General features: G+C 33.4%; 1 protein-coding gene across 4 annotated transcripts in view; it reads left to right on the top strand.

Moving 5' to 3' along the window:
- Positions 1–12602, top strand: part of LOC126762343 (uncharacterized) — a 93876-nt gene that overhangs the window by 42750 nt on the left and 38524 nt on the right. For 3 of the 4 annotated variants that reach the window (XM_050479046.1, XM_050479045.1, XM_050479047.1), the window contains exon 2: positions 8455–9114. The exons of the other annotated variant lie outside the window; for it this stretch is intronic. In XM_050479046.1, coding sequence (XP_050335003.1) covers positions 8718–9114 — 397 coding nt within the window. In that variant the 5' untranslated portion in view covers positions 8455–8717. The remainder of the gene's footprint in view (positions 1–8454; positions 9115–12602) is intronic. 4 annotated transcript variants of the gene reach the window in all.

The raw sequence follows: 12602 nt of genomic DNA, 5'->3' as shown, positions 1-12602 counted from the left end.
AAATTCTATCAACGTTTTGGAGTGGGAATCGTTCAGCCCAGACTTAAACCCCACAGAACATCTCTGGGTGATGTTAAAATAGCCAAATGCACCAAACATATTCCAAATATGGATGTTCTTTGTGATGAAATTAGAACGGCATGGCAAGCTACACCATTGGTGCGCTGTCGGAGTCTTATAACGTAAATTCGGAATCGATGTGAAGCAATATTAAAGTAAAAGAGATAACCAACAAAAAACTACTGAAAGTTAGCAAGTTTTTGTAATATCATTATTTTTGTTGATAAAATATTTTCGTTTCTAATTAGTTGTCGCACTCAAATCGTTGATTCCACATGTTTCATTCAAAACAAAAACAAATTGTAAACTAAATTTTTACTATTAGAGTTTAAGTTTAACATAGGTTTCAATAAAATAAGTGAAAATTACTTCAAAATAGGTGTCGTTTCTAATTAGCTGTCTACAGCTGTATGTGTGTACATATAGTACATACATATATGGATATTTGCCTTTCGCATATGTTGGGGACGTGTATCCAGTTGGACAATAGCGCCGAACAGTGTTGAGAAGCTTATGAAATTTACAAGTAATTATACTACTTGTATATCCACATTTAACTCGAAATTCCTTCGATTCTCATCAATGAAATGCGTTAACATTAATTTATCTTGACAACTGTCGCATGAGAGATCTTTGATACAATCGTAGTCAAAAGCTTCAGTTATATGAAAGCTTTGTTTAACAAAAACCCGTTAATAGTGTTATTTTACATGGGTGCTTAACCACAAACGCTTTTATTCTTCAACTAATTAATGAAATTTTTTTTGCAAATACGGCGGTCGCTAAGAAAAAATATTTCGACCTATACGAGTCAGTTTTTAGAGATTAAGATTTGTCTCAGTGCGTACGATTGAAATTTAGTAGGAGGCTTGACTATTTTGGTAATCAAGAATATACAAATATACTCACAGTTCTTAAACAACGCTTTTTAAAACTTCGAATACAGTGTTCAAACGTGGACTCTTTTGCCGAGACGAAGGCAAAAGAAAGAAGGTATGATGGTGCCATTGCCTCTTCATTGCAAAAAGTCTTTTCCATCGTAGCAATTGCGCTCGAAAATTCAATGAATATTCACAAGAGATTTGAATTTTAATATATATTTTTGGTTTGTAATATGCAAATAAGCATATATAATAGAAATAATTTAAAAAAGGATGTATACAGATGAAAATTAACTAATACTACCACTGGAATTGTCGGACTCATATCGCTCGTGTAAACGCAATGAGCGATAAAGAAAGAGAATTCGATACATGAATATTCGAAAACTTGTTAAGGTAAAAATTTCGAATCATGCGTGACCACCCTGTGTTACTAGGTGCGGAAATTGATTGACAACCGTGAAGGAAACACTAATAATTTAATTATTACCACATTTGTTTGTTTATTTAAATCTTTTATTAAAGTTTTAAACTATTCCTTAACGGATGGCTGATATATTTATGCATATAAATTAAGAAAGTTTGTAATTTCTTTAAGACAATCTTTAGTTGAAGAACAGATTTTTATAGATAAATTCTTGTTGCGAAGTAAATACGAGTACTGACGTAATATATTATGCTAGATGAATGTAAGCATTCCGAAATACTCAAATAATAATGGTTACAGTAATTCAAAAAATTTATAACTCAGTTCTCCTCACAAATTCTTTTTTTTTTTTTTGTTTTTTGAACTCTCAAACATTCATAGCAATATTATTGAAAGCCTTCTCGTTAAGATATTGTGATCTTATGTATTTTTCTATCAAAAGTATAAACAATAAGACGAGACTTTCGAAATTGCATTTGCAAAATTCACGGTGACACTTCAGAGGTATTACGCCTGACCGTGTGGAAGGTAATCTTCATTTTAAGTTTCATACAAATCAGCTCATCTAGATGAGCACAAGTGATATCTCTCAAGAGTAATTATATAATATTTCTTTTATTACTTCTTTTTCATAGTTTAACTGTGTATTGTTGTTGTTTTGAAGGCATAAAATAATTAATGCCATGACTGTCTTAGGACGAATACATTTGAATGTCGCCTACGTAATTTAAAAAAATCTATCGAGCTGATTTTCGCTTTCGTGAAATGTACATATTCAGGCACCCTTTTATCCAGTATTTCTCATTTCCATTTGCAATTAGCACGGTAAACCAAAATATACTAATTAAAGAATGCACAAAAAGAAAATTGCAACCAAGAAATAATCTGAAATAATCAAAATTTGGATTAATGGTAAACACATTAAGTCATGAGAAATTAAGAAATGTAAACAAATAGCTAATATATTAGATAAGCCACATTCAGTTGTGTGTGTGAGTGTGTAAACAACCGCTGTGTAAATTTCTTTTGGATTTCGACTGCGTACAACGAGCTCTGTTTCACGCATACATACTTGTACACAAATATATTTCCATAAATTTGCAAATTTTAGCACATTTCTTAACCAAAATCTGGTTTAATAACAACACAAAAGTTTGCCAAACGACCTTGGAATTTTGGTGAATGTAGTAGAGGGCATAATTTTTTCTTGTATCAGTTAACAATTAGTTTAACATGAAAGAAAGCTGGGAAGTGAAGCCATCATTAACCCGAACCAAACGATATATGTATGTACATACATATGTAATCGCTGTTAATATCCACTATCTGCTTGATGAGTGTTTCTCATGCTCAGCGTCAGGCAAAACCACCATCCGTTTAATCCTGCCTACGTAATTTGAAGAAACCCCGAACAGGGCACCAAAGCGAACAAACCCAGAAGATGCCCCAAAGGGCAAGTTATGTACGAAAATATAAACCAATAAAATGATTTTGCATGACCGTAAAATTAAGTTCATCCAAATGCCTGACATTCTATAGTTTTCAAAAGAACATATTGGTCAGGTCGTTCATATAAATTTGTATGTACTGAAGCTCGGTGGTTCCGACCAAAACAATATCGAATCGATGATCATGAGCAGTGTTTGGAATCCAATTTATTATATCGATTCAAGAGAATGTTATATTCTCTCACACAGGAGAGAATCAACCAATTTAAAAATCAACTATGTGAAAAAGTATTTCCATCAAAAGAGACTTTCATAGAGCATTATTAGAACCTTTTACGGACACAATCGAAAAATCTATTCCATTTTAATAAGATGCAAAACTGCGGTTTAATCCAAATAATGATCAGCGCCCCAAATCTGTAAAAGAATTTTTCTATTTTCAGACCCCACAAAAATGCTCCCTGAAAAGAAGTTTAGCAACAATGAAAAGGTAATTAAGACGTAAAGGCATTGTGAAGTAAAAGACAAATAGTAACACAAAAGTGGTATTCACATGAACGATCCAAAACATGTCCCAGTGGTGCCCTCTCATAAAACCGATGCGAACTTACCAAGATGATGCTACGAATATCTTCTGTTGTGTAATCTCTCTTTGAGGTCGGAAAAGCCGAACTTCGTTTTCAAGTGCAGTTAAATAGCTGAATCCAGTCTAACCACCAACCCAAAGTTCACCTTAAAAAGGAACTGTTTTACCACGCCCAATATCCTGCATATTATTATATTAAGTAGAGTAGAAGAAAATTTCCAAACCTAAAAACTCATGAGCACCCTCAATACTTGTATATTTATTGCTCTAATATTCATTAATAGCGAAATGGTAAAAGATAAAAGTATGAAACCAAATGGCTTTGTATACATTAGGAGTGTTATACATTATTTGACCAGCAAATTAAGCTTATTTTGTATGGAAGACTTAGCTAACATAATTATGCTGGCTTGTCATAAGCTATCATAGCTTGTACATTGAACTAGAGGCATTGCCAGTTCATCTCTTTTATTTCATTCGAAATAGCAAGGTTTTTTTCAAAAAGAACGTAGTTGGCAATAGCGAGAAACCTCATATTGACAGATGAAAATGTAAACAAATCAAAATTTCAGATTTTTTGGATGAGTATTGAGTTAAAATTAAGACAAATATCAACACTTGATTTCAGTTTTTTGTGTTCTAGACCTAAAATGAATAATATGTACATATATGTACATATATTGTATTGTATATTAATATTCCGTTCACAAATTTGAAACTTTAAACTAAATTGAATATCAGCTGATTGTTTTTGTCCAACACAATTAATGTTTAAGCGAAAATATGAATTAAGCTAACCGTGCGATTCTATACTATGATACAGTCTCAAGTTATGACAATTTTTAGGACTTGAGACGATTTTGCTATTCTGTAAGTGACAGTCACAAAATCTATTACATTTCATTATTCAGAGTTGAACTTGAATGAAAATAAACATGTCGATAACAAATATTAAATTTTCTATAACATAGTCAAATAACATAATTTCCAATAAAAATAAAAATATATTTTGACTTTGTTTCATAATATTTACGAAATTTATGTAAAGTTGATTTATTTTTAACCTTTTCGTGTTTGAGTATAATATCTATGATGATCTCTATTCTCTCTATTCAGTATATTCAAAATGACAAACAAAAGTCCTTTTTAGTACCTATTGTGACCTGCTAACTATCAGGTATCAAATTTGAGGCAATATTTTGAGACCTTCGCTAAAGATTGTTTAGTGAATAGTAACTAGTCACAAATTGAGACTTTACCTCAAAGTTAGTGACTAAAGACTGCTTACAGAATTCCACTTTAAGAGCGTTTTATTTGTCAACGATTTAGCTATTAGCTTGTGTTGGTCAAATAAAACACGGTATTATTGCATTGTTCCGAATTTTCGTTCCATTTTCTTTACGACTTAGCAATCCATCTGTTGAGTAAATCGCGATAAACATCGAAAGTAAACAGCATAAATATATTTGGATTGTTATCAATATTCCGTGTGAATTAAAGATTATGGTAATCAAAACAAACAAACTCGTATAGCAAGGTATTCCACACAAATTTTGCTGAAAAATGGAACTAGTCGAACAACTTGAAAACTATAAATTGTAAATACATATATATGTAAATAATATTTATTTTTAAACATTTTAAAAACCTTATCCAAAAACCGTTCGAAAAATCTCAAATATTCTTAGATATGCCAAAAGGACAGTAAGAAGTGAAGACGGATCCGGTTGACTGTGTCGCATATGATATAGCCAACATTTTCTCATCCGTTTTTTCTCTCATAATCTCTAAACTATCAAAACCCTCAATGATCCGAATGACGAGACGAGCTGAAATCCGAGTGACTGTCTGTCCGTCCATCCGCCTCTCCGTACAAGCTGTAACTTTAGTAAAAATTAATATATCTGAATGAAACTTGGTACACATGTTCCTTGCCAAAAAAGTATGAACGTGCTCGCAGTTGAGCGTAATCGGACCGAAAACCTATAAAGTGCCATAACCAAGCACTAAATAAAGATATATATAAATCTGTAATTTGGCACAGGGGATCAATAGCAAAAAAATTTTGAAAAAGTGTACGTGGCCCCGCCCCAATAAGTTGAGTGTACATATCTCCTAAATTACTAAAGCTACAAAAAACATATTTACCTACCGCAATATTAAAAAAACTCCTGCCAACAATGTGAAAATGAATGAAATCTCCCCGAATAAGGGGACTGTTCAAAACTAGTAAAACCTCAATAAATCAATAACCAACTACGCCAGAAACGTTAAATGTTACCTTCGAGATGGAATGAGAGGACTTTATGAGAGCTGATGTAAAAAGTGGACTATGGGCGTGGCACCGCCCACTTTTTGGCACAATTTTAAATTCCATGTGATTCTTTCACTTTCCAGTACACAAATCAAGAAGTAATGAACACAACGAGATACAATTTTGCACTAATAATTCCTTTAAAGTACTAAATGCCACCTTATGATAACCATCAATATTTGAGTTATCTCAATGATAATTACAGAACTGTTTTACTCATAACAGTAAAACTTTGTGCCTAAAATAGACACAAGTATAACTGCATCCGGCTGATTGCTAACTACCGAATACTACATACATATGTATGTATGTATGTATAACGATTTTCGTTTTTCTAACAAACCTTGTGTCGAATATGTCGGTCAGTGGATACGTTGTAATAAGATATAATAATAACTATATGTATGTAGAAAATTGCTTAAATTTCGATCTTCTGCTTGACGTTTTACACCTTTGATTCCTGCAAGTTGCAAGAGTATAAGATGTTTGGTTGCACCCGAACTTAGTCCTTCCTTACTTGCTTATTCTATTCTTGTGTAAAACATGGACCATTTATATAATTTTGCCATAAGGGATTATGTACAGTTAAAGGCCGAAAAAAGAGAATTTTCCAGAATTTTTTTGAGATAAATTTTATATTTTTTACTCCAAAAATGTTTACGCATATTATGGTATCTTTTTACTATATTTTAAGACTTAGTATTAGTAAAAATATTTATTTGGAAAGGAACTACAGCTGATCTCCGGGAGCTACCTCAAAACAGACGTATTGCCTTGACCACTATATCTCTGAACTGGATCCTCTGAAAAAGCCAAACAGAATTCGTTAAAGTAATGTGAAATCTAGTAATTCATCGAAGGAATAAGCAAAATAAAATTTTTCGACAAAATGGCTGTTTCTCAAAAAAGAAATTGATTTTTGAACAAAATTATTTATAACAAAAAGATTTACCGGCAAGAAAAAATCTTCATTCAATTAATAAAACATATATTTAAGAATCTCGTGTTAAAATCGGCTTTAAAAACACCATTTTAAGAAAAAACGCCTTTAAAGTTTGACCTTGTACTTCCAAGCGCTCTGAGACGCCTTTTCAAATTTACGTAGAACTTCGAAAATATTCACCGGAACGATATGAAATTTCCTGTATATATCCCTAAATATATGTACATTAAGAAAATAAAATAAAAAATATCGATGTTTTGAGAATTTTAACTGTATATACCCCATAAATGACGCAACATTTTCATCGAAAAAAGGAAACGCTATCGAACTCTGAATACTGTCTACTCAATAAAGAGTAACAAAGAACTTGAACATAGACCACTCCCTGACAAAATTTAACAAACTAAAATAACTAATACTTTGTGACTGCTCTCTAAAATCAGATGAAACTGAAATATAAGGAATATACTAATTCCCGTCTGTTCGATTGACTTTATAATGGATTTATTAGTTAAGTGAATCTCGCTCAAGGATGATAGAAATAGATTAAGATAGTTTCATTCCGTTTCTTTTTCGGAGAAAGGTTAGCAGAAAATACTTTAATTCGATAGATCGTAATCGAAGGAAAGGGGAGACTTTGTTTACAATTATACTCAAAATTTGACAGCTCGTTGCATTTACATATGTATGTCATAGCGTTTTGAATTGTGGTCTTTATCATTCTTGCATATCCCTAGAATTATTGTCTTGTCTTGATATTCTTTGACCTGCTGACACGAAAAAGTGAACTAAAACTTTTCAAGTAACTTTTCCCATTATTGGTTAGTAAATCTAGAAATGTATGTGAGCTGTAGACATTATCATTTAACACTCCATTTTTATAAAATGCCTAAGTAATGCTATTTAGTACAATAAATGTGTTCTTTCGGAAGCTTACAAAGATAAATTGGTCTAAAATTAAGCACTAAATGCAAAATACATATCGAGTTGCCGAAAACGTCATTAATCAAACAGCGCGCTCCTCCAACCTTCTACTGAGATGAGAATGCCATCGACAGTGCGTAAGGAAGGCTGTAAAAAGGTATTTCTAGCATATATGTTGCGCTAACCAGTGTTCATATTTCCATTATAAACAAATAGAAAATAGTTTTATTTGTTTTTATGGTCTCATCGGCCTCTTAGTAACACCCTTTTATCGATTGAGAGACTTACTATAACAAAGCCATACTTTGTTGGAATTTTGCTGGGTACAAATACTATGGGCAAAAATGCGAACAAATATTTTTAGAGCAAATAAACTTGAATATTTTCATACATACAAATATGCATTGAAATATTCATATGTACATACATAACGACACAAACACACAGAGATTTACACAAATCAACGCTTTGAAGAGCATATTATTTGTAAGCGTCTTCGCAAGGCAGCTAGCAAAAGAGCATGCATATGTCATTCACTTATACATTTATAATTATACAAATATATATGCGTATGTATGTCTGCCTGTGCTCTAGAGTATATCGTAGCACTTACACGCCGCTAGGGAAGCTCTTAGAATTGTTTTGATTTAAAATTATTAACCGAAATTATTAACATAAAAGTGTTAATAAAAATTTGAACGGAACACTTGCAAATTCGCGAGTGCGCACGCGTTCCCGCGCTTTCTCAGCGAATCGTCGAACGCGCCACACAGCGACGCATGCTGTGACGGAAACAGCGCTAATCACAAGGCAGATCAATGGCGGAGGCAAAAACTTTCAAAACTCTGTTAAAATTTTGCCATTTTTTCAGTTGCGACATGAAGCTGCGCGTATAAAGTCGATAAACCGTTAAGAGCACTTTGCAAAATAATCCTATCCAAAAACAATTAATGGAACTTAGTGATAATATTTACAATACAACAACTTAAATAAAGCGTATTCAAAAATCGAAAACCAACAGCTTCTCTGAGCTACTGTGAACATCTGAACTATATAAATATATACATACATACCCACCTTATGTACACACGTATGTAAATAAGTAAATAAGAAAGCAACACAGAAGACGAAAGCATGTCCGAGCTGCAAGTTATCTCCACAAATTACACAACCACCTCCAAAGACACACTGGAGCTGTTCGAACTGCCACAGAATTATTCCGTACTCATTAATAAGTTAGAGCGTCTGGCGCTAGGTCTGGACTCAGCCTTAGGCAATTTCTCGTTGGATCGGAAAGAAATTGAAGTGGCTGTGGGCGGTTCAAACGAATTTCTGGACCCGTTTAGTGGTCCAGCGGCGGGCGGTCATATACAGCCGCCCCGCAGCGCATACAGCCATCATGAGACCGAAATACCGTTGGTCGTGAGTGACATTTGGATCGGAGTCATACTGACGCTGCTCATTGTATCGGTTATTTTCTTCATTTGTTCCTGCTTTCTTTACCACAAATTCCAAGAGTGGAAGAATTCATGTAAGTATGAATGCAAATCGTTTTTGAATGTTATTTAATCGGTTCAAAGCTGGTTTCACTCCTTGGCTATTAGAGACCTAAGCTAGTAACTTCTAGTTTATTATATGTATTTCTCGCAAAATGTCGCAATAGAGTATAATAAGTTTAATGATCCGGTGATAGTGATATATGAATTGGCTTCAACTCGTAATTTGACATTTGAGACAATCTCAATAGCAAACCGTGTCCAAAATCTATACCACATTTGGTAGCATTATGGTAAAACTTACTGAAATATCCACAGATCCTTTTCTATTTGAGATGATTGGTTCAATTTCTGTTTCGGATACTGATACATAGAAATATACACATACATATTCATATGTAGGTATTGCTCTTTATATCTCAATGTTTATAGTCTTGAAACATGTTGCTACAGAGTAAAATAGTTTTGTTCACGAAGCGTGATAGAGAGAAACAAGTTGAAATCCGGGTGACTGTCTTTTCGTCCGTTTGTTCAATCCAGCTGTAACTTGAATAAAAATTAAGATACCTTGATGAAACTTGGTACAATGTTGCCTGGCAAAAAATTTAGGAGTTTGTAGATGGGCGTTATCGGACCACTGCAACGCCCACAAAATGCCATTAAACGAAACCCTGTAAAGTTCCATAAGTAAGCACTAAATTAAGATACAGAACTGCAACTTGGAACAAAGTATCGCAGTAGCAAAAGGCACTTGTGGGCTAAAAGATTTTAAAAAGTGGGTGTAGCCCCACCACTAAAGCTACAACAACCAAATTCGCCTAACGCAAAATTATAAGAACTTCTTCCGACAGTGTGAAAATTAAAATGATAATCCCGCCCACTCCCCGTATAACGATACTCTTAGAAACTACTCAACTATAACTAAAGAGACATTTAATTTAACCGCCGAGGTGGTACGATAGGGCTTTATGCGAGCCGGTTACAAAATCAGACAATGGCACCGCCCACTTATAGGTAAAGTCATATAAGTATCTCAGGAACTGCTGATAACTTAGTTTTATATATCATTTGATCTCTTCACTTTATAGTATATATGTACATAAATAAAGGGGCAGTTAATATAGCGAGATAAACCCCTGAATAGTGCCTTTAAAGTATATCTTCTTATGACCAAATCTGACAAAAATTGTTCAAGCCGCTAGGGCCCCAATATCTATAGTAGACTTTTAACCGAAAATACATACATAATTGAAATTCGTAAAGAATCCTTTCCTGATAATAGTATTTCAGTCTATCAAAAATGTGTGGAATCGGGTTAACACTTCCCTTGAGCCCCATATACCTAATATTAGGTTGTCAAAAAAGTCTTGCGGTATTTTCGCTAGTTGGCGCTGAAAGCGCCTAGTTCTAGTTTTATTCGTCGCATCGAGTCATGCTATACCTTTTTGGAAAGCTCATTTCACGCGCTAACACGTGTTTGGTTGATTGTCGTTTCTTTTAAGTCGTTCGTGAGTTGTAGCGTCGCAAACATGGAGCAAAATAAAGAGAAAATACGGCATATTTTACAGTACTACTACGATAAAGGCAAAAATGCATCTCAAGCCGCCAATAAAATTTGTGCAGTTTATGGACCCGATACAGTTTCCACTTCCACCGCACAACGATGGTTTCAACGTTGTCGTTCTGGTGTAGAGGTGGTCGAAGATGCGCCACGCTCCGGAAGGCCTGTCGTCGAAAATTGCGATAAATTCGCTGAATTGGTCGAAAGAGACCGGCATAGTAGCAGCCGTAGCATCGGTCAAGAGCTGGGCATGAGTCATCAAAAATTCATTTCAATTTCAAAAAAAAAAAAAAAAAAAATCAATAAAAATACCGCAAGACTTTTTTGACAACCCATTATAAAGATTTTCGAACTTCCACGTGACATATATCGGCCAATAAGATGGTTTATTTTATTCGTAACACTGTACCTTTGTGTCTATAATCGATAAAATTGGGCGAAAACTTGACCTAGCCCTCTTAAGAGGATATTCTGGTCTAGAAGCACGAATTTTAGGTAATTTTTATAGTGTCGTAAAAAAAGGCAATTAATATTTTTACTATCCATTTTTTTATTAGTTATTTGTTAATTTTAGAAGAGTACAGAAAAAGATTAAAAACTAAAAAAATTTCAAAAATTATGAGCTGACGAAGTGGGGGATCTCTAAAAATTTCCACGTGACCATACCCATGATTTCAACCCTCCTAGTTATCTGAAACCAAAAAAAAAAGATTATTAATCTAGAATAATGTCGCAATGGCCGGAACTACGGAAAAGTGGGAAAAAATTTTTTCACAAAATGGCGACTGATTGAAAAAAAAGTTTTTTTGGATCACTTTTTCTGACTATTTCGAATTTTTTAAAAATAATAAAAATAAAAATTTGGGGATGGGGCTAGTTCCAACCATAGACAAGCCTATAAAGAAGACTCTATGAAAATTTCAAGTAAATCGGTCCAGTAAAACCTGAGAAATCGTGGGTATCGTTCCGAAAAAATCAGTTTTGAGAAAAACGCATTTAAAGTTTCGTGTAAAGTCTTTTGTTCGATTAGTTCCGGCCGAACCAGTCCGAAAATAATTTGAATTTTGCAAAATCCTCTTTAGTCTTTGCAAGTTGCAAGAGTATAATATGGTCGGATACACCCGAAATTACCCCTTCTTTTTACTTAATTTAACTCCGGTAACAAATTTAGTTTTTCGTCCCAAATATGAAAACTCTTAAATTAACCATGAAAAGATTTTAAATTTTCTTTTGACGGAGTTCAGAGAAATACCTTCGAATAAATTTAAGCCAGATAAACTTGGCTATCACCTATACATATATGTATAACATTATATAGCTGTAACAATTATCATTGGTGTTGAAGACCTTTGACAAATAGCGTTCAAATTTGACATCTCGCCAATTCTAAAGGAGTCTTATGGTCTCACGGACAGAATATCTGAAAACTATACTTTTATAGTTTGAATTCATGTAAGCACGATTCGGTTTTTATATCTGCCTATATAAGTACTTAGCTAAAGATTTATTGCTTTATTATAATATGAGGCTAGTAATGTATGTAAATCTTAACAAATATACACACAGCTTTATACAAAACGAGGCTATAATCTGAAATTATCAGATATGTTATAACAATATTTAAATATACTTATATACATATGTATATGGTTATATGGATATAGCTTTAAAAATGCAAATAAATCTCGATATTGTCATATCATTACTCCTATTACTTGAACATTCACTCTTAATTTGACACACCCACGGAGCTTAAGCGTTATTTAGTAGTGCAAATATATTAAATTTACTTACAGTGTCGCACACATAAAATGTCTAATGGGGTTAAATTTTGCAGTCACCAAGGTTTGAATTCAAATGGAGTTTTCAAATGTTATATGTATGTAGTTCCCACTATCTCTAGGAGAAAATAAAATGAATTCGACAAAAAGCTGATTCATAAATATATATACATATAAGTAT

This window comes from Bactrocera neohumeralis, chromosome 6 (assembly GCF_024586455.1).
Source record: "Bactrocera neohumeralis isolate Rockhampton chromosome 6, APGP_CSIRO_Bneo_wtdbg2-racon-allhic-juicebox.fasta_v2, whole genome shotgun sequence".
NCBI lineage: Eukaryota > Metazoa > Arthropoda > Insecta > Diptera > Tephritidae > Bactrocera > Bactrocera neohumeralis.
This window is presented reverse-complemented; position numbering and strand designations above follow the sequence as displayed.